The 22,894-nt window shown below is 39.3% G+C and overlaps 1 protein-coding gene across 1 annotated transcript; it reads left to right on the top strand.

Moving 5' to 3' along the window:
• Positions 1-3,957: 3,957 nt before the first annotated feature.
• On the top strand, positions 3,958-22,286 carry LOC114460182 (NACHT, LRR and PYD domains-containing protein 3-like; the record flags this gene model as incomplete). The annotated part of the gene is made up of 7 exons (XM_028442211.1): positions 3,958-4,228; positions 4,428-6,222; positions 6,297-6,470; positions 12,624-12,797; positions 15,934-16,086; positions 21,483-21,529; positions 21,654-22,286. Coding segments are annotated over 7 exons (3,141 nt in total), but the record flags the coding sequence as incomplete, so codon positions are not given.
• Between the last annotated feature and the right edge of the window lie 608 nt (positions 22,287-22,894).

Below are 22,894 nucleotides of genomic sequence, written 5' to 3'. Positions count from 1 at the left end.
GAGACAGAGAAAAACCTGTTGCTGAGCAGGCAAGCCGTTCAGCATAAGTTACCATGGTGATTTAGCTCTGTAAGACGTTAGCTTTGTAGTTCAGGACACACTGATTAAATCCTGGAAGTTAGCGTTAGATAAGAGGTAATCTAGATTAGTAACATACCCCATAAAACTCAATATCGTCCATCTGCGGCCAAAAATGGGCGTTTCCGTTTATCACGGGAACACCCTCTATCTGAAACAAGAATGCCCACCGCTTCTTCTTCGGCTGCTAGATGTGTAAAGAAAACAAGGTGGTGACACCTCCTGTCACTGTGGATGTTTTTTAATAATATATCAGAGGAAATAAACATATAAAGTTGATGTAAGAACAGTATGTGTCCATTTTAAAGAGACAATAACTTCCTACACAATTTTGAGAGTGATTTGAGTTATAAATGTACTAAATATAAAAGCATTTAAATGTACATAGATATACAGTATGCAGCTTGGAGTCAAAAAGTCATTTACCTACAGGGACACCACAGTGTATTGTGTAGTATCTTGAATGGTTTCCATGATAATAAGGCAGTTGATAATTCACTATTGTGTGTGTGTGTGTGTGTGTGTGTGTGTGCGTGTGTGCGCGTGCGCGCGTTCAAGGACCAGGGAGCAGCTCAGACCTGGACCCAGCTGTGTGTCCTTTAGAAGTGACCAGTCCATGGACACACCCATTGGATTCAAAGGAGGTCCATCTACTGACCCACAGTGAGTCCACATAAAGAAGGTTGCTGGTTGTCTTCCTGATGGTCCAGGGGCCTCATTTATTGATCCGTTCATAGAACTGGTTCTAAATACGTTCAGACCAATGAAATGTAGAATGTGCACCAGTACAAAAAGAATCAGTATTTATGAAGCGTGTGGACAGAGGTCGTACACACAGCAGTGTTGATTAATCCCACCTGTTCTAAAGCTAGCACACGTTCAGGCTCATTTACATTAAGACACGCCTCCAATTGACCATATATGGTAGCAGCAATCCCTTTAACCATCCTATTATTCTTGATGTCAGTTTGACCTCATTCAATGTTTATCACTCAAAAAATAATAGACTTTTTTTTTTTTGCTTTATATTTCATGACTTTTCTTAATTTGATACAATTGATTAAACATAAGATGATCATGATGATATTTATTCATTGTGATGAACACATATTACACACATTGGTGTAAAACGTGTGTGTGTGTGTGTGTGTGTGACTTTACATCTCCACACCTACAGAGTTGATATATGACATTGTAAAGTAAAACTGATAATACATTTTTTTCATTTTCATTGTGTGAGAGTTATAAATGTTCACCACACATTAGAAAAGATTTAGATTAAATATTTTCCAGATCCACTAACTGTAAAAGTGAAAGTTTGACCTGATGGTGGCGCTGCAGTAAAGTTCAAAGGTCATATCATCACCACAACCAATAGGTTCATACTCTAGTGCTCATTAATGTTGTCAGTAAATTTGAGAAGATTTATATGAAAACTATTCCAGATAAATTAATTATAATGTAAAAGTTTGTCCTGATGGTGGTGCTAGAGAACAGGTCAATGTTTATTATCAAGGCCTTATTTATGGATTCAACAAATAAACAAAGTGTCTGACACTAAGGCCCTATGCTACTAATCTAGATTATTATATCCTGGATTAATCTGTTAGCTTCAACTAACCAAACATTCCCTGTCAGAGATATGCTGTCCTACGAAGGTCGATAACAACATGCTAATTATAGCCAAGTGTTTTCAGCCTGGGTACGTGCACGTTCACATGAAAGGGGTGGAGCTAGCAGTGTCTGACCAATCACTACAATGGAGAAAACTGGCCGAGCTTTACAGGAGGAGGAGTTGATCATCTTACACTTGCTGTATGAAAGGAGCTTCTTTTTATAAATAAAATGTGATTGATTGATTGATTGATTGATTGATTGATTGATTAAATAAATATCATGAATTCATATCCATGATGACAGTGAAGAGCAACAATAGTGCAGCGCACCAGGAGGCAGAGCTTTTATACTCCCTCAGATCTGATCCACTTCATAATCTGGTCTGACCAGGTTAAAATGTTGTTTGTTCCTACATGTAACACTATTTTAGTAACAGTTGGTGGCAGCGTGGGTAACATTTGGTTAAGTTTGTCTCAGATAGTGTGAACTGTAGCACCTGGAATACAGTGTGTGATGTCATTAAATAATCCAATGTTCCTAGTTATTGAATCACCAAAATTGAGTGATGAAGAATGTGTGTGAACCTGGTACACTGACCAGGAGCGTCTGATGGTGAGAGGGTCACAGATGCCTGCTAGGGACCCTCCGTCGTTGGGGTCTTTCTGCGTAGAAGCAGCTCTGCAGCAGGTGGAGTAGAGCGGTGTTTGTTGATGGCTGTAGGGCTGTACGTGGAACCAGAGTGTCTCTGTACTGCTGCTCTGAGAAGTTTTAGACAGGCTACGGAGGATTTGGACTGATGGGAATTCAGTCCCAGCAGTGGTGGAGGAGTTTTCCTGGTGGTTGTTTCAGTCGCTCAATTGGACTGAGTTTGTCTTTATTTTAGTATGAGAGGGCTTCAAAACTATTATGGAGAGTAAGCAGAGGAGGGACAATATAAATAAATAATTTCACAGTATTTTCCACCTTTAATGTGACCTATAACCTGTACAATACAATTGAAAAACAAACTGAAACATTTCAGGGAGATGAAGTAAAAATAAATTTAAAAAAAACTGAGAGAATGAGGTTGCCGTGCACACCCTCTTATACAGACCCTTTATAAAAAATTTGGATATCATGGAAAAGTTGTTTAATTTCCATAATTTCATTCAAAAAGTTAAACTTTAATAGATTATAGAATCAGGGTTCACAGTTTAAACAATTTCAAGTATTTATTTGTTTATTTTTATTCCAATGAAGTGCTTAGAGCCCACACATGTCAGCCTAGAGCATCTTGCTTGGCTGCACAGTGACACACATGGTGGTTTGGCCATGTCCTTCACCTACCTCCTGACCATCTGACGAATGCTATTCTACAGTTTGACTCAAGGGCAGCAGGTTGGAGATGGCCAGGAGGAAAGCCCCACCCACAATGGGTCAACATCATAACAGGTGATCTCAGACAACACATACTTGTTGTGGAGGATGCAGATCTGCTGGTACGGGACCACCAGCTTTAGAAGAAATTGGTTCACCTGGACCGCCCTCACCACAGGAGCCTTAGTTAATTAGTTTTATATGTGTATGGTGTTTTCATAATTATTTATTATTTTTGTATATATATTGTGTTTTAAATGTTTGTCCTATTTAGTGTGGTGTGTTAAACAGCCAGAATGAAAATTGGCCCATTGAGAGTGGTAAGCACCCGCAATAAAAAAAATTAAAAAAATTTGATGGACTATGTTTGTTATTTGAAGTGGTGTTGATGTAAATCTCAGCAAACAGTGGAAGGTGAAAGAGAAAAGGCTTTATAGGAATGGTCTCCAGTGTGTAGGTGAGTCTTAGACAGTGTGTGATCTTCAGATTTGTGAAGGATTGAAGACAAATAAAGCATCAGTCCAACAGACTTGTTCTCCTGTTCAGTGGAAACATGCTGAGATGTTCCACACGTGAGCTGAGCTCCAAAGGCTGCTCCACACTCACTACACTGTGGCTCTGCAGGACATCACCCACTGTTACTGATGTTCACATGATGTTAGCAGAGCTTCCTGTGCTTTCCTCCAGCTGCTCCTCAGCATGTCTGAGTGTCAGTGTCTTCTCCACAGCAGCTTGGAGGGTGTGGATGGTTCCTCTGGAGCTGAGCCTGACTCCATCTTTACGGTGTGTACGTCTACAAAGACACTAAACCTGTGTCAGCCTGTGATCACTGTACACACACACACACACACACACACACACACACACACACACACACACACACACACACACACACACACACACACACACACACACACAGATGATTGGAGCAGACCTTCACTCATCACCTTTAATGTGTTTGTGTTCCAGCTGCTGGAGGACAACATCATCAGCTTTGTTAAGGCTGAACTCAAACACATGCAGAAGATTGTGGATGGAGATGATCCAGAGTGCTCAGAGAGTCAGATGGAGGGTGAAGATGAGGAGCAGAGGAGGAGCAGGGAGGCCTTTCTGAACGTCACACTGTATTTCCTGAAGAGGATGAAGCAGGAGGAGCTGGCTGAGCGTCTGCAGAGCAGTAAGAGCATGTGAACATCTTCACTGTGAGGAACATCACATGAAGGACACAAAGCTGGCTTTTCTTTTTGAAAACACAATTCAATCAGTCACATTTAATCTGAGGAACCATCCAGACTGAGAACATCACACACTTTGATCTCCAATATTCAAACCTGCTCTGACTTCTCCACTCTAACATTAAGTTTGTCTTCATTCAGGAACAAAAGCTCCTCGATACAAACGTGAGCTGAAGTCCAAGCTGAAGAAGAAGTTCCAGTGTGTGTCTGAGGGCGTGGCTAAAGCAGGAAGTCCAACCCTCCTGAAGGAGATCTACACAGAGCTCTTCATCACAGAGGGAGGGGGTGGAGAGGTCAACCAGGAACACGAGGTCATACAAATAGAAACAGCATCCAGGAGATCAGACACAGCAGAAAGAGCCATCACACTAGAAGAGCTCTTTAAAGCCCCTCCTGGAAGACCTCGACCAATCAGGACAGTGATGACAAAGGGCGTGGCTGGCATTGGGAAAACACTCTTAACACACAAGTTCACTGTAGACTGGGCTGAAGACAAAGCCCAGCAGGAGGTCCACTTCACATTCCCACTGACCTTCAGGGAGCTGAACGTGCTGAGGGGGAGGAGCTTCAGCTTGGTGGGACTTATTGATCACTTCTTCTCTGGAAGCAAAGAATCAGGAATCTGCAGCTTCCAGGGCTTCCTGGTTTTGTTCATCTTGGATGGTCTGGATGAGTGTCGGCTCCCTCTGGACTTTCTCAGCACTCAGACCCTGACTGATGTCTCAGAGTCCACCTCAGTCGAGGTTCTGCTGATAAACCTCATCAGAGGAGAACTGCTTCCATCAGCTCGCCTCTGGATAACCACACGGCCTGCAGCAGCCAATCAGGTCCTTCCTGAGTGTGTGGACATGGTGACAGAGGTCAGAGGGTTTACGGACCCTCAGAAGGAGGAGTACTTCAGGAGGAGGTGCACAGATAAGGAGCAGGTCAGCAGGATCATGTCCCACATCAGGACGTGTCGTAGCCTCCACATCATGTGCCACATCCCGCTCTTCTGCTGGATAACTGCTACAGTTCTGGAGGACGTGTTGAAGAGCAGGAAGAAGGGAAACCTGCCCAGGACTCTGACTCAGATCTACAGCCATTATGTGATCCTTCAGAACAAAGTCAAGACAGTGAAGTTTGATGGAGGAGCTGCCACAGATCAACACTGGAGTCCACAGAGCAGGGAGATGATGGAGTCTCTGGGAAAACTGGCTTTTGAGCAGCTGCAGAAAGGAAAGCTGATCTTCTATGACAGTGACCTGACAGAGTGTGGCATGGACCTCAGAGCAGCCTCAGTGTGCTCAGGAGTGTTCACACAGGTCTTCAGAGAGGAGAGCAGCCTGTACCAGGACAAGGTGTTCACCTTCATCCACCTGAGCCTTCAGGAGTTTCTGGCTGCTCTTCATGTCCATCAGACCTTCATCAGCTCTAAAGTCAACCTGCTGGAACATAAACCACTGAACCTTCCCCATAGTGGAGGTCAGCCTGACTTTAACCTTCTCCATCAGAGTGCTGTGGACGAGGCCTTACGGAGTCCAAATGGACACTTGGACTTGTTCCTCCGCTTCCTGCTGGGTCTTTCACTGCCGACCAATCAGAGGCTCCTACAAGGCCTGCTGACACAGACAGGAAGTGACTCACAGACCAATCAAAGAACAGTTAAATACATCAAGAAGAAGCTGAGTGAGAGTTTGTCCACAGAGAGAAGCATCAACCTGTTCCACTGTCTGAATGAAGTGAATGATCACTCTCTGCTGGAGGAGATCCAACGGTCCATGAATTCAGGACGTCTCTCCACAGAGGAACTGTCTCCTGCTCAGTGGTCAGCTCTGGTCTTCATCTTACTGTCATCACAAGAACATCTGGATGTCTTTGACCTGAAGAGATTCTCTCCTTCAGAGGAAGCTTTTCTGAAGCTGCTCCCAGTGATCAAAGCCTCCAAGAAAGTTGAGTATGTGACTTTAGAACATGTCTTTAATTCTCTCACAGACAAACATCTGTAAGGTTTCTCTGATTCTTCATAAGGTTGAGTTCCTGTCGTCTCTCAGAGAGAAGCTGTGCAGCTCTGTCCTCAGTCCTCAGCTCTCAGTCCTCCAGTGTGAAACATCTGGACCTGAGTAACAATGATCTGCAGGATTCAGGAGTGAAGCTGCTGTGTGAAGGACTGAAGAGTCCTCACTGTAAACTGGACTATCTCAGGTCAGTGAGATCACATGTTCCATCAACATTGTCCTGTTCCTCGTCTCCTCACTTGTTTCCTGAGTTGTGGATGTTTTTCTGAATCCAGTCTGTCAGGTTGTGTCATCACAGAGGTGGGCGGGGCTTCTCTGGCAGCAGCTTTGAGCTCCAACTCCTCCAGTGTGAGAGAGCTGGACCTGAGCTACAACCATCCAGGAGACTCAGCAGTGGAGCTGCTCTCTCAGAGACTGAACAGTCTGAGGTGAGACACATCACAGCAGCTCATCACATGTTCACATCAATCCCCATCACATGTGTGACATAGAGCTGTATCAGAGGAATGTGATGAAGGTGTGAGAGGTGGGACACTAAAGGAGGAGGACTGGGACAGGTTAGAGGGATGAAGGACAGAGATAAGAAGGTAGTGAGGAGTGAGGAGAGGCTGGTGGAGAACTATGAGGAGCTGATGAAGGAATGAGAGAGAAGATCAGAGGAGGTGGAACCTATCAGTGAGGATTGTGTTCATACAGAAATATAAATATATCTTATGAAATTATATTTTAATATTTTCTCTGACACAAGTTATCAAGTCAAAAAATGAGGAATGAACCAAAATGTGAATTATTGACCGAAAACTGAAATAAATCATTGCATTTCTAGCACTGAATGTTAATAACCACTAAAATTAAAACATTGCAATTGTATAAATTAATACCAATCTATGATAAAACCACAGGCTGTCAAAGGTCAAACTACAAGAAGTGCAATCGTATCTTTTCAAGACAGCAATACATGTTTTGTTATTGCAATTAAATAAATTAATTTATTTTATTGCATAATTATGACCATCACCAGCCCTCCCTAAGGAAGGGTAAGAAATACTTTATTGGGTGAGGGTGTGGGGGGGAGGTGGTGGGGGGAAGGGAGCATGGAGGAGAGTAGTAAATGTAAAGTGTGGGGAAGAGTTGATTATTTTAAAGTGAGAGTGAGATGTGAAGTTGTAGTTGTGTATATTGTGCTTATTGAGCTTAGGTATAATGGTGGTGGCTGTGGACAAAGGGAAGGAGTGAGTGGTAATACAGGTAATTAGGATCAACGTGTCTAAAGTTAAGCCCACTATGAGCTTTATCCCACAGTCTAAGACATGCCAGTGCATCGTAGACCGATGTATGTGCAAAGATGATGGTGAACTTCTACAGCTCCATCATCCAGTCCATCCTCTGCTCCTCCATCACCATTTGGTACGCTGCAGCTACGGCCAAGGACAAGGCCAGACTGCAGCGTATCATCCACTCTGCAGAGAAGGTCATCGGCTGCAATCTGCCCTCCCTCCAGGACCTGTACGCCTCCAGGATTTTGAGGCGTGCAGGAAAGATTGTGGCCGACCCCTCCCACCCCGGTCATAAACTGTTTCAATCTCTCCCTTCTGGTAGGAGGTTTCGGTCCATCAGGACCAGAACCTCCAGACCCAAAAACAGCTTCTTTCCCTCTGCCACCATCCACATGAACACACCCCAAGTCACCCACTGAACCCCCCCCCCCCCCCCCCCCCACCCGATCACCACCTCCACCAGCTTCATATCTGCTGCACTGTATATATATATTTATATTTATCCTATTTATCCTTTATTCTCTATCTATCCTTTATTTATCCCTCATCCTTTATATTTATCATTATTATTATTGTTATTGTTGCTGGGTTGTTCTTTGTTGTTTTGTTTTTATTTCTTTTATTTCTTTTTTGTTGCTTGTTTTGTGCACCAACCACCAAGTCAAATTCCTTGTACTGTCCTTAAAACTGTACATGGCAAATAAAACATTTCTGATTCTGATTCTGATTCTGAAAGAACCACTACTGCAAACCCAAGCGCTGCCCTGGACCCGAAAATGCAGCCAGGCTACCAGAAAGAGTGGGAGCCAGGGAGCCCAGACAACCCCCTCATGGATGAGCAGCCCTCCAGACACCCCTGAGACCCCAAGCCGAGAGGCAGCAACCGCCCCCCACACACACATCCGAGAAAGCACCAAGGAACCGAAGACCCAACGCACCCCGCCACCGACCCCAACCCCCAACCCCAAGGCCCCCCACCAACATCCACCCCACCAAGCCAGCCGGCCAAGCTTGCTGGGCCCTCATTTTGAAACGCCAAGCAACCCGCCCCAACCCCGCTACAGATGCCAGCACCCCCCAGTGCGCCCACTCCCCACACCAGCGAGGCAGGCCGCCCAAGGCCAGCACACACCGAGGATAGCCCCCAAGGCAACCAGGCCACACCCAAAGGGAAGAGGCACCCCCACGCCTTGCTGGGCCGACACTGCTCGAAGAGACCCTCCAAATAGAGCCCCCAGCAACACGCCCCCCAAGACCCACCGCCCCGCCATACCCGATTGCACCATCCTGATGTATTTGTACTCATCCATCAACAGAGGAGCCGGGCCGCCACCCGACAGGCCCAAATATGTGATCCTACCCACCTTCCTGTTATGGTGCCTCTCCATTCCCCAATCGAGAGGAACTTCCCTATCCCCTGTGTGAATGTGTGTGTTTAGTAAATGTATGAGGTGCAATTAAAAGAAAGGGGATGGAGGGGAGCGGTGCTCCCCATCCAACCTTTGTGTATATATGGGTGTGTGGTGCAATAGCTCCGGAGGGTGGATGTGGTGGTCGCACCCTCTGGGGGGTGGTGTGTTGAGGTGTGATTAACATTGGAGGGATTGGTAGGGCAACTTGAGGTGGGAATGTCGCCCCAGTGCCACTACTCAGTCGCCCAGGCGGCGGCCATCTTTGCAGATCATCTGTGACTTTATCCAGCAGCGGATCTCGGTTCAATTGAATTAATTAATTTAAGTTTGGTGATATATTTAAGCCTAGATATTTAATTGTGTTTGTGGGGGAGGGGTATTGTGGGTTTTGGCCAAATGGATTACATGATTTTTTTGTTAAAAGGGAGGATTGACGATTTTGACCAGTTAATGGAATAGTCTGATAGTTTAGAGAAGCTGTTTAAAGTTTAAATACTCCTTCTAATGAGGATGGGGTTCTTCCAAATAGAGTAAAATATCATCTGCATAAAGATTAATTTTGTGTTCTGAGATGGATGAGTGGATTCCTTTAATAACAGTATTCTGACAAACAGCTGCTGCGAGAGGTTCAACGAATATTGCAAAGAGCAAGTGTGAGAGTGGGCAACCTTGTCTGGTTCCCCTCTGCAGTGTCAAGCTTTGGGATGTTATTTTGTTTGTGGTTACTGAGGCCTTAGGTTTAGAGTATAGGGTGGCGATCCATTGTATGAATGATTCTCCAAAGCCAAATATGCCAAGGACAACAAGGAGGAATGACCAGTTGACTCTATCGAATGCTTTTTCTGCGTCAAGTGACAAGATTATTGTTTTCTTTTTAGAGTTCTGTGCCATGTTGATCAAATTAAACAGTCTTCTAACATTGTCTGTGGAGTGTCTATTTTTAATTGACTGTACTACTTTCTCTAACCTGGAAGTGAGTGCTTTGGAAATTATTTTTATGTGTGTTAATAAGCGAGATGGGACGGTAACTTGAGGGTTACATGGGGTTCTTGTCTGGTTTAAGTAATAATTTAATGTTCGCTGTATTCATGTGACCTCCTACATGACCTTTATTTTTGATCTCTGTTACTACTCTGAAAAATAGCGGAGCCAGCATTGACCAGAAATGTTTTAGGAATTCAGCAGGGAACCCATCCCGACCAGGTGCTTTGCCTGTTGACATGCTATCCAAAGCATTTTGTAGTTCTTGTAAGGTTAATGGTGAGTCTAAGGTGGTTTTCTGATCTATGGTGAGCTAAGTTAGATGAGTAAAGATTTTGATAATAATCATGAAAAACCTTATTAATGTCCTGAGGTAAGTTTAAAGTTTGACCTGAATTGTCAGAAATTGCTGCTATAAAGGAATTTTCTTTGTTGTGTTTGAGCTGATTTGCTAAATATTTGTCTGATTTATTAATATAATCAAAGTTTTTGTATAGCAATTGTTGCAAAATAAAAAGTTTTGTATTTTGGATTTTTCTGAACAAAAGTTCTCAGGAATTGTTAACATTAGACTCACTGAATATCTGGAGACACATAACATCCTAGCTGATGAGCAGAATGACTTTAGAAAATGTAGGGCCTGCATTGATCATATTTATGTTTTATCATCTGTGCTGAGGGCCAGGCTGCAAGAGGGAAAACCAACATTTGTCTTTTTGTTGATTTCCAGAATGTTTTTGACTGGATCAACCGGGGTCTTTAATGTATAAATTACTGGATTATGGCATTACTGGTACATTCTATGATGATGTCAAATCACTCTATAAAGCCCCAGTTGCATGTGTGCAGATCAATGGTTTAAAAACTGGTTGGTTCTCCACCACTTTTGGTGTAAAACAAGGAGATGTGTTTTCCCTTTATATAAATAATGTGGTAAATGAAATTATGGAAGCTAATCTGGGTATTTGTATAAATAACTGTAATTTAAGTCTTTTATTGTATGCTGATGATATTATTTTTCTGGCAAATTTACATAATATGTTAAATATTTTAAATACATGGTGTAAAAAATGGAGACTGACTCTAAATAAAGATAAGACACAGATCATGTATTTTAGGAAAAATCATGACTTGAGAAGTAATTATAATTTTTTATATGGTCTGTCTTAGTTTATACAAGTTCCTAGGATTGATCTTTAATGACTTTATGAGTTTTCAAGAGGGAACAAAGTTTTTGGCTGAGTCAGCAGGAAGAGCTTTGGGCTGTGTGAGAACAATGACTATAAAATACAGTTGTCATGTTGACAGTTGTTACTGTTTTATTTTGAGGTTTTTGGTCGACTCTCAATACAGTATCTACTGACAGTTCTTTTGGTTTTATGTGATATGTTTTTATTTGGTTTCACTGTTTGTTTTGTGTGTGTGTGCGTGTTTATGTTGCTTTTTTATGTAGTATTGTAAATATTTGTATTTAATATTGTCATTTATTATTGTAATGAAAATGAAGGAGACCCCAGTCAAAATAGTTCCTGCAATAAGTCAGGAGCTAATGGAGCTCAATAAAATCAATTGAAATGAAATTAAATAATTTTTATTATTATAAATTTTTAACAGAAAATACACATTTTAAAATCCCCATATATTTAATGTTTTTATTTGTAAATTTATCACACTCTCTCACGTACCCCCTGCAGTACCGTTGTGTACCCCTAGGGGTACGCGTACCCCCATTTGATTATTACTGTAATAAATAAGATTTTAGTTGACTAAATCTGTTACAGATATAATCGACTAAAACATAAAGCATTAGAGTTTATTTATTTTTGAAATATTCAGTTACTGTTGATCAACCTGATTTATGATGGTATTAATGTTTGTAAACACAGACAGATTAGATGTGATCAATACGTTTGATCACATGATCACATGAGTTCTGATTGGATTTCAGCCGAGGTGACCAAATAGTGTAAATATACATATATATATATAATAGTGTATAGTTTAGTTTTTATTAGTCAGTGAAGATATAAATATAAGTTGATATAGTTTTTGTTAACATGTATTTTTATTAAATTATTCATTGTTTAGTTATTGTCACTTTAAAAACTTTAATCAACAAAAACTATGATAAAATGTTTAGTCGCCTAAATGAACAGTATAAAGTGCAAACCTCCATCAAGCTCTGTACCTCCTCTTCACAGATATGATCAGTTATCAATGATCAATGATCCTGATCATGGTACCATGATCATTAACACTATAAAGGCTTGGAACCACATTTATATCTCATTAATAAACATCCAGTAGGTTACAATGTATGGACACTCACTTTAAAAAAAAAGAAAATAAATCAATGAAATGCATAATCTGGATCTGATCAGGATGAAACTCAGTGGGATCATTGATTAACCACCCAATATAACTGAGTCACATTTTATACAGATCCATCAATTACAAACCCAGATATGAATTATTATGATGATGAGAGAAAGACATTTTTTATCTTTGAAACTGATCAGAATCAGTTCATTGATCAGGAGTCCCTCTGGAGCAGAAATCTTTCCTCCTTGGTGGAGGTAAGAAAGCAGATGAAGTGTACGGCAGAGGTTTGAATCCTGTCAATAATGTGATGATTATTATTATTAATAAATGAATGTCTTTCTCCCACAGACTGAGTTCCTGTGGTCTCTCAGAGAGAAGCTGTGCAGCTCTGTCCTCAGTCCTCAGCTCTCAGTCCTCCAGTGTGAAACATCTGGACCTGAGTAACAATGATCTGCAGGATTCAGGAGTGAAGCTGCTGTGTGAAGGACTGAAGAGTCCTCACTGTAAACTGGACTCTCTCAGGTCAGTGGATCACATGTTCCATCAACATTGTCCTCACTGCATGAAAACTGAGATTATCCACCCTGTGAATGCCTGATAATTCCTGTAAATGCAGTTATCAGCAGTTCACTGAGAAGTCCCCCCACCCCCACTGTGAATGTTTTTCTATAATTAGCATTTCAATGTCTAGCCTGCCTGACTGAAACTAACCAACCATTGGAAGAAACCACAGACAGTTCAGAAGTAAAATCACCTGTGATTGGACAGAAAGTCCCTCACTCATTGGTCACCGTTGGGATGCATGGCAATATGCCCCTCCCATTTTTATTATAATACAAATAATAATAATTATAATATTAATGATACTAATAATTATTATTGCTAATATTATTTAGTGAGAACATCACAATAACAGTTTATTGAGAATAAGAGACACAGGAGGAACATAATGAAAGTAGAGCTTTATTTATTAAAAATAAAACAAACTTTACACTGTGTCCCTTTGTCTGGGTCACACACTAAAACTTGAACTCTTGGCAGCTTCAGGGTCATAAAAAGATGGAGCAGGTCTTTTGGGGGGTGGTCCATAATGCAGTCTTTTGTGGTGGGTTGCTTGATAATTGGGCTCATTTTCCAGTTTGTTCTGTAATGTTGAACACAGAGCATAAAGCTCCAGGCTTCTGAAGGATGGAGACCATAATATATATAATAATAATAATCTGTAATCATGGGTAGCCTCAATGTGTCATTTGTGGCAATGCATGGAGGCTTCTGACTGCTGGTCCATTTATATTCTAGTTTACAAATGACAATTTGCGTACCCCTAGGGGTACCGTACCCCACTTTGGGAACCAAGGTTCTATGTTGTTAACACAACAAAATATGTGTGTGTGTGTGTGTGTCAGCCGTTTTGTTTTTCCCTCCAAAATGTCACATAATAAACCACAATGTACAAAAATACTAGGAATAGATGAAGCTTTGCTCTGTGCACATTCTCTGTGTAACATCTGTTCTGTTGTCTTTATAAATCTGACCCTCTTCCTCCTCTGTCTGCTGTGAGCTGAACCTTTAATGGCTTCTGTTTGTGTCCAAAGGTCTGGATGACTAAATGTGAAGTTCTTCCAGACTGTCTCATAGTATGTCTTACATGATACTGGGAAAAAGAAAGGCAACAGGCATAAATATGTAAAATAATAACACCACAAACAACAAAACAGATTATTTTCCAGATTAAAGTTACTTACATATAAAGACTACAGTGTCCACTTTACACATGTCTGGACTTGTAATGAGAGTTTACATCAAAGTCACAGGTGAATTATGGGACGAGTTCAGTCTGTCACAACAAATAAATAGTGTCAAATACATTTATTTATACTATTTTATATTAAAATCTTACCCTAGTATGTGTTCATAACACTTTTTGTTTCCCTCTGAGTTGTGTAAAAAAACAATATTTAACTGCAATAAATCATTTTCTCACTCTTTTCTTTCAAGCATCAAATATGTATGTCTTAAAGTTGTATTGAGCTAATCTAAAGCTAATTAAAGTGTATAAATCAAACTACATAGAACAGTAAAACATATTTTAAACACATGCTCATATGAAACAGAAGCTAACAACAGAACACGCTACACATGGCACAGTCTGCTAACTTACTACTGTTCATAAAACTTAACTCTTATCAAACTCAAATATCAAAACTACAATGTCATGAAACTCTTTATTTTGTTAGTAACCTATTTCTGACATATAAGCTGTGTTTCTGACTATAAACATACCTGAAAAGAGGAGAAATGATCACAAATGTGATTTAGTCTGTTTCCTCCATCAGGAGCGTTAGTAGAATGAGGAAAACAGCACGTGTGGGGGCGGAGACAAAACCAATCGATCCCAGATAGTCTAACTCAGAACACTCAGTGGATCACAGATAAACAACAATAACAATAAAGAGACAAGCAAATCATGTGTATTTAACACTCTTTTAACACTTTTAACTGTCTTTTAGCATTTAACTGGTATTTAAATATTTAAACTCATGAAAAATTACAACAAAATAAACGCAAAAATAAAAAACAACACAAATACACAATAACTCCAGAAATCATACATTTTATAGGAAAAATACACAAAAGAACAACAGAAATGCACAAAATGTCTCATAACATAAGACAACAAATATACACAGAATGATAGAAAAACATACACATTTACTATAAAAACTCTTTGTTGTTTCCACATGCATTCCTCGGTCTATTTTTATGAGGCCCCCAAAGTAAACGTACAAAATGGCAGAAAAACAAAAGCAAGAATACAGTATTAAAAAAAAGAATTCCACATTACAGGAAAATACAGTAAAAGACAAGAAAAACATAGAAAATACTTCAAAAGCTGTACAAAACTACTACAAAAATGAACCAAACGACAACAGTAATACACAAAATGACTCACAATAAAAACAACAACAAAAAAACACAAAAAGACAAGAAAAACACAAAAAAATGAGTATTAACATATATAGTATTAACAAACAAGCAAAATCACAACAGAAATACACAAAAGTGACTTTAAAAAACACAAATTGGCAACACAAGTACATATTATGACTCCAAAAAAACATACATTTTACAGTAAAAAAACACAAAAGGACAAAATAAATGCACAGAATGTCTTTCCTGTGTTAACGCTCAAATTGGTCATTATTCTAAATTCGGACTGGAAGTCACATTTACCTAATTCAGATTTAAATTTAATTCAGAATAAAATGTATTAGGAATTAAGTGTTTACAAGGTCAGTTTGAAGAGGAATGACCTTTTATTCTGCTTTAAAGAGGAATTAAAGCTCCATACAAACATGTTGGCTCTCAGAGACTTGTGTGTCTTTACAGTGATTTACATTTATATAGATCACAGTATGGTCATTTACATGTGAAAACCTTACCCAGTCCTAGAAGCTGGGGGGAGACTTTCTCATCTTGTGCTGTGAGTTTACGACAATTCCTGGCAGTTCTCTGGAGCTGACTGGAACTTCCTGTTTACTCAGAGTTAACGGTAATTTACAGTAACGGAAAATGACGGAAATCCCACTTTTCATGCAGTGCCTGTTCCTGGTCTCCTCACTTGTTTCCTGAGTTGTGGATGTTTTTCTTAATCCAGTCTGTCAGGTTGTGTCATCACAGAGGTGGGCGGGGCTTCTCTGGCAGCAGCTTTGAGCTCCAACTCCTCCAGTGTGAGAGAGCTGGACCTGAGCTACAACCATCCAGGAGACTCAGCAGTGAAGCTGCTCTCTCAGAGACTGAACACTCTGAGGTGAGACACATCACAGCAGCTCATCACATGTTCACATCAATCCCCATCACATGTGTGACAGAGAGCTGTATCAGAGGAATGTGATGAAGGTGTGAGAGGTGGGACACTAAAGGAGGAGGACTGGGACAGGTTAGAGGGATGAAGGACAGAGATAAGAAGGTAGTGAGGAGTGAGTAGAGGATGATGGAGAACTATGAGGAGCTGATGAAGGAATGAGAGAGAAGATCAGAGGAGGTGGAACCAATCAGTGAGGATTGTGTTCATACAAAAATATAAATATATCTTATGAAATTACATTTTAATCTTTTCTCTGACACAAGTTATCAAGTCAAAAAATTAGGGATGAACCGAAATGTAAATTATTGACTGAAAACTAAAATACATTTCCAGCTCTGAATGTTACTAACCACTAAAATTAAAACTATGCAATTGTATTAATCAAAACAATGCTTCAAATAATCAATCAATAAAAGGTAGGGTAGGGGATTTTTTCCAGATACACTTTTTAAGTTTTTGGTTGAAATTTTCCTAATGTTCTGACAGAAATGAAGATCTTATGAGCTCTGAAAAAGGAACAAAGAAAATCCATCATGTGTAGCAGCTGTAAACCTGTACAAATGTTGACCAATGAAAAAAGATGGTTCGTTTTTTATTAACCAAAACGCATCATTGGTGACGAACTTAAAACAGAGTTTTTAGTCACATTTTTTAACATACAGTTTAGAATGATAAAGTTTAGTGTTTACTTACTGCTGAATGAGACGACATAGTTTCTACACAATACAAACAATGAGCTTAGATCCACTTCTGCAGCAGCAGTGCTAATGCATGTGAGTGAGACAGAGCACAGAGGGGAGGGGAGGGGGGTAAGCTACATTCAAAATCATGCTAGCTTTAAAAAAAAAAAACACCTACCCTGCCTTTAAAATATGAAAATATTTATTTACCACAGACATTCCAACAATGCATAAAATAAAATAAAATGTTTAACTTGACCCACTCATACAATTATTAAAACAGAAATATGTATGTTTTTAAAACGTTTTAAATCTATGTGGCGGGGTTCGATTTTCGTTCAAAAGGAAGAACCATGACCATCCATATGGCAAGTCGACTTTCATTTATTTTTCCAAAAATGGTGCCGGTGCTCAATATTTACAGTGGAACACAAATATTTACATCAAGAGAAAAAAAAAAAAAAACCCAACCTGGTCCCAGCTCTACTTCCAGCTGAGAGGCTTTCAGAAATGTCCAGGTACATTGCTCCCACATGCACCTCCAGAGAAAGACTGCTCTCTATGCAGCTTCCTACACTGCTTTTAGCAGGTTAGCCCCTCCCATGGGTGTGGTTTAAATTAAACCAAAAACAATTATTAAGGAATACAAACAAAAACAATATTCACATCCTTTTCAAATGATAACTGGTTTTCTAATAAACAAATGCATTTTTCAAATCACATCCTAAATTAATCCCCATATAAATGCAAAAACAATTAAGACAAAATAACCCCTGATCACATGATCTCCCACCCTGTGCTACTGCCTTACATAATCCCTTAGTTAACTCCGCCCCGTTTTGTCCGTCAGCTGCTCAGAGATGTCATGTCACCGGTAAGAGTTTCCGTGTGTGTGTGTGTGTGTGAGAATGTGTGAATGTTTGTGCAGCAGGTGAAGCCTAGAACAGTCAAGTGTTCACCCCTGGCTGACTCTAGCAACAGTTGGGGAAGAAGGAGATTAGTTAAATGCATGATGTGAGGAGAAATACGGAGGGGAGAAAGAGAGAGTGTGTGTGTGTGTGTGTGTGTGTGTGTTGTTTCCATAATATCTTATTTACAGTTTTTCTCAATTGCTAAGACACATTTCTTGAAACCTGCTCTCCTTTTCTCTAAACTGTGAAGACAAAACATAATTTCCAAGCTACATTCACAAAACGTCAGACTCTTCTTGCAAAACCAAACTTTCACCTCAAAACAGTTCAATCTGTGCTCAAAACTGAACTGTGTTGTCAAATCATGCCCCAAGTCAATCAGAATTAAAAACACTACTGAACAGTCAATAAACACGACGTAGAAAAATAGAAAACACAATGCTCAGGACATGAAACTGGAGAAATAAATGTTTATTCACTGTAGGCTAAATGCATGTTGCAAAACAAAGAACCTGTGCATAGCACTTGTACAAAAAGAGAAAACAGAAATCTTATGCATTTACACGGATCTTATGCGTTTGCCACTTGTGTACAGTAAGCCCATGTAAAAAAGTACAAAAATATACAAATACAGTGCATTACTCAGCCACAGCATCATGTCTCCGTACTGGGTCAGGCCACAGGACTTCATCCACATCACAGGCCACATTTTGTCTGGCCAGGCAACGGGGGAAAAAACCCCTGGCATGCCGTATCCAGGCTTGCCAGATTGACGTTTTTCAATCTAGAGGTCCAGTGGGGTTTTACGGATGGGCGGGACTTACCAGCTCTATAGTATGTCATACAGTAATTGCTGTCAACATTTACATACTGTACTATAATGTCAAAAAAAAAGGTAATTACCTGTTCTCGTCTCTAAATCTTCGGATTATGGTGGACACAGTGAATCTACTGATGTTTGGTTGTACCCTTTGTCCAGCCTCCCTCATGCTCATACCATGGACAAGAACATGGTCAATCACAGTAGCTCTGATTTCATCAGATACTGTATTACTGTTCTTTGTCTTCGCCGACCACCTCGCCCTCCTCTCACACGAACTCTTCCTCTCAGATTTCTATCCATTGTAGGGCCTCACAAACCACTGCTCTTCCCTTACATCATTAGCCACAAGTGTGATCAGTTTTGAGTTGTTGTGTTCAAGTGGTGACACCTGTGCTTTAATTGTGTTTGACTTTTGTCACCTGTGCTCACCATTATGCAGCACGGGTGCATCACAATGAAAATGTGTTGGCAAGTTGTGTCTATACAGGTGAAAAGTGTTTATGGTTTTGCCAAAAGAGTGATTGTTTCAATCAGTGGGTTCAGGCAACTGAGCATTTGGTTCAGACAATAGGGTTTAGTGTTTTAGCAATTGAGAAAAACTGTAATCAATGTTTATGTGTTGTAATTATTCTGTTGTGTAAGTGTTTATTTTCTAGGTCAAACAATGTTATTTTTATATTCTTTCTGTATCAGTTGTGAACAAGTTGTGTTGTGTGTTATCTAATGTTCTTTCTACCAGTTCACTGCAGTTCACACAAGATATAGTTTCATAATCATTCATTTCATTCATGTCAAAAAGAGGAGAAATTCATTTCTGGTTTATCTATTAAAGCTGTTTTAATTTAATATATGTTGATTTGGACATTTCTGATTTAAGATCAGAAAAACATTTGTTTGATGTGTGTTTTGTTTCTATGTTTATTATTATTAAATAATGTAATAATGTGAAAGTTGTGACTTTTTAGGACATTAGTGATTTTAAATGAAATATTCAAAATCAAACTAAAACATAAATATTGTTGTGGTTCATATTTTTTTCTTAGTCTTTATATATTTTAGGTTTAAAAATAAAATAATTACTGGTCTATGGAGGAGATGTTTTTATGTGAAACATTTCAAATCTAACTTTGAAACAAAGGCTGAACTTTTATTAAAAAGTTTCTCAACCAAAATGTATTGTAGTTTATTTTCCTAATTTGATATTACAATTTAAGTTTTTTAGTTTGTTCAATAATTAGTATTTTATCTTATTTCATTAATGTTTTCGTTTTTTAATTAAACATGAGACAAATTACAGAATTATTAGCGTTATCTATAAAACCTTATGGGATTGAACATATAGTTTTGATTCAATGATTTCTAAACTGATGTGTTTCATGTTAACATACACCAACATATTTTAGCAGCATCAGCATTATTGTTTTCAGTGACGTGTCCTTCAGTCTTTACTTGTTTTATCAGGAGGGAATGATTAGAACACTTTAGTTTAGTCTTTTCCCAGCAGCAGAGTTTTTTCAGAGTGTTTCCTTTTGAGGGAGAGTTCATTCTGTATTTGTCCATAGTATCCATAGCAACGGTCATCTACCAATCACTAACAGCCACTGGTAGATGACATGTCCAGATCAGTCAGATCAGATTATTTATTATTATTATTATTATTATTATTATTATTATTATTATTATTATTATTATTATTATTATTATTATTATTATTATTTCGATGTCATGTTTTTGTAGGAAACAGTTTGTTCTTTCTTCTGAGTTTAACATAATCAAAACTATCTGGATGGAGCCATTTTGAGTCTATAAGTTTTTATAATGTGTGTTTGGTTATTTTCAAAAAACAAAGTTGTCCTGATTTTTTATTTTATTTTATTATTACCCAAGAGGTTTTTGGTAAATTGTCATTATAACAAAAGTCTTTTGTGTTGTCATATTTGGAGCCTTTGGAGATCAACTTATTTATTTATTTATTGACTTATTTAAGTATTTGTTTACTTATTTCTTTATTTAATTCATTCATTTTTATATTTATTTTTGTCTCAGTCTTCATTCATTCATTTAATTCATTTTTAGCCTATTCTAGTTGTAAAAGTTAAAGTAGTAAAATATATTTAAACCAAAGTATTTTATAATTATTATTTCTAGTGTTTATTATTTGTGTAAAGTTGTTCAGCTAATGTTCAAATCTATGTTTCTTTTTATTTTATTTTTTTTCATGTGTGTGTTTATGTGTAGATATATATGTATGGGTGTATATGTATTTTATCAATCTCTATTTATCATTTATATATGAGTGTGTAATTATATGTGTTAGTGTATATATATGTACATTTATGTGTATGTTGTGAATGTTGAAGTTTTAGATACAAAGTCATAAATATATTTTATCAAGATTATTGTTATTATTTATTAAAGAGAAGTGTTGAGAGGTTAGTAAATTATACTCCTGTGAATATGTATTGATGTCTTATGTTTAATTTTCCTTTTTATTATGTTTTTGAAATAATCACTATATACAGTCAATCAATAGGTTTGTTTATTCATTTATTTATCATTGTAATGTATTAGAATTCATAAGACAAATGTATTTCTAAAGGGAGAATTATGATTTAGTGTGTGATATTATCCACATTCAAAAACTAAAAAGAATAAAAATATGTACGACTACCAAACTTATTTAAACTGCAAAGGACCAAATAGTGTATATATACATATATATAATAGTGTATAGTTAAGATCAGAGGAGGTGGAACCAATCAGTGAGGATGAAGAGAGGAACACTTTGAAGGAGATGAAGAAGGTGAAGCTGTTGAAGACAAACCAGTAGAAACATGGAGAGCTTGATGGAGATGGCATCAGGTTTCTGAGCAGCACTTTGGACTCTTTAGGTGTGTAAATCACTGCCTGTGTTTGCTCCTGCAGGGCGGACCATGGAGGAGAGCAGAGGATCAAAGCTGGTGTGAGGAAGTGTAAGTGTGTGTGTGTGTGTTCATTCAAAGTGTCCTCATGAAGCTCTGAGTGAATGAACATGTCAGTGATACAGAGACAATGAAGCATCACATGATCAACTGTTGTTTCTTTGTGTCTCATCAGATTTCTGTCACATTCACCTCGACACAAACTCCATCAACAGAAAACTCAGACTGTCTGACAACAACAGGATGGTGACATGTGTGGAGGAGGAGGAGCTTTATCCTGATCATCAGGACAGATTTGATATCTATCAGGTTCTGTGTAGTACTGGTCTGACTGGTCGCTGTTACTGGGAGGTGGAGAGGAATGAAAATGTTTCTATAGCAGTGAGTTACAGAGGAATCAGAAGAAAAGGATACAGTAATGATTGTAGGTTTGGATTTAATAATCAGTCCTGGAGTCTGAGATGTTCCAAAGGTTTTTACTCCTTCATTCACAATAACATAATCACACGTACCTCCTGTCCCTGTGGTTCCTCTGGTAGAGTAGGAGTGTATGTGGACTGTCCTGATGGACGTCTGTCCTTCTATGAAGTCTCCTCTGACTCTATGACACTCATCCACACCGTCTGTACCTCCTTCACTGACACTCTGTATCCTGGGTTTGGGATTTGGTTTGGTTCCTCAGTGTCTCTGAGTCCTCTGTGAGACAGACAGACAGACAGACAGACAAACACACAGCTACACAGACAGACAGACACACAGACAGACAGACACTTAGACAGACACACAGAGAGACAGACACATAGACTGACAGACAGACAGACACGCAGACAGACAGACAGGCAGACAAACACACACACACAGACACACATAGACAGACAGACAGACAAGCTACACAGACAGACAGACACACCGACAGACAAACAGACACGCAGACAGACAGACACATAGACTGACAGACAGACAGACACGCAGACAGACAGACAGACAGGCAGACAAACACACACACACACATAGACAGACAGACAGACACAGCTACACAGACACACACGCACAGACAGGCATACAGAAACATAGACAGACAGACACATAGACTGACAGACAGACAGACAGACAGACACGTAGACAGACAGACAGACAGACAGACAGACAGACACACACTAACACACACATAGACAGACAGACAGACACAAACAGACAGACACAGCTACACAGACAGACAGACACACACAGACAGACAGACAGACAGACAGACACACCGACAGACACACACAGCTACACAGACAGACAGACACACCAACAGACAGATACACACACACACAGACAGACAGACAGACACACAGACAGAGAGATAGACAGAAGTGTCTCTGAGTCCTCTGTGAGACAGACAGACAAAATGACTGACTTCCTGTTTGGTTT

The sequence above is a fragment of the Gouania willdenowi genome, unplaced genomic scaffold (genome assembly GCF_900634775.1).
Source record: "Gouania willdenowi unplaced genomic scaffold, fGouWil2.1 scaffold_418_arrow_ctg1, whole genome shotgun sequence".
Classification (NCBI taxonomy): domain Eukaryota; kingdom Metazoa; phylum Chordata; class Actinopteri; order Blenniiformes; family Gobiesocidae; genus Gouania; species Gouania willdenowi.
Note: the sequence above shows the minus strand (reverse complement) of the source record. Positions and strands in the feature narration are given on the sequence as shown.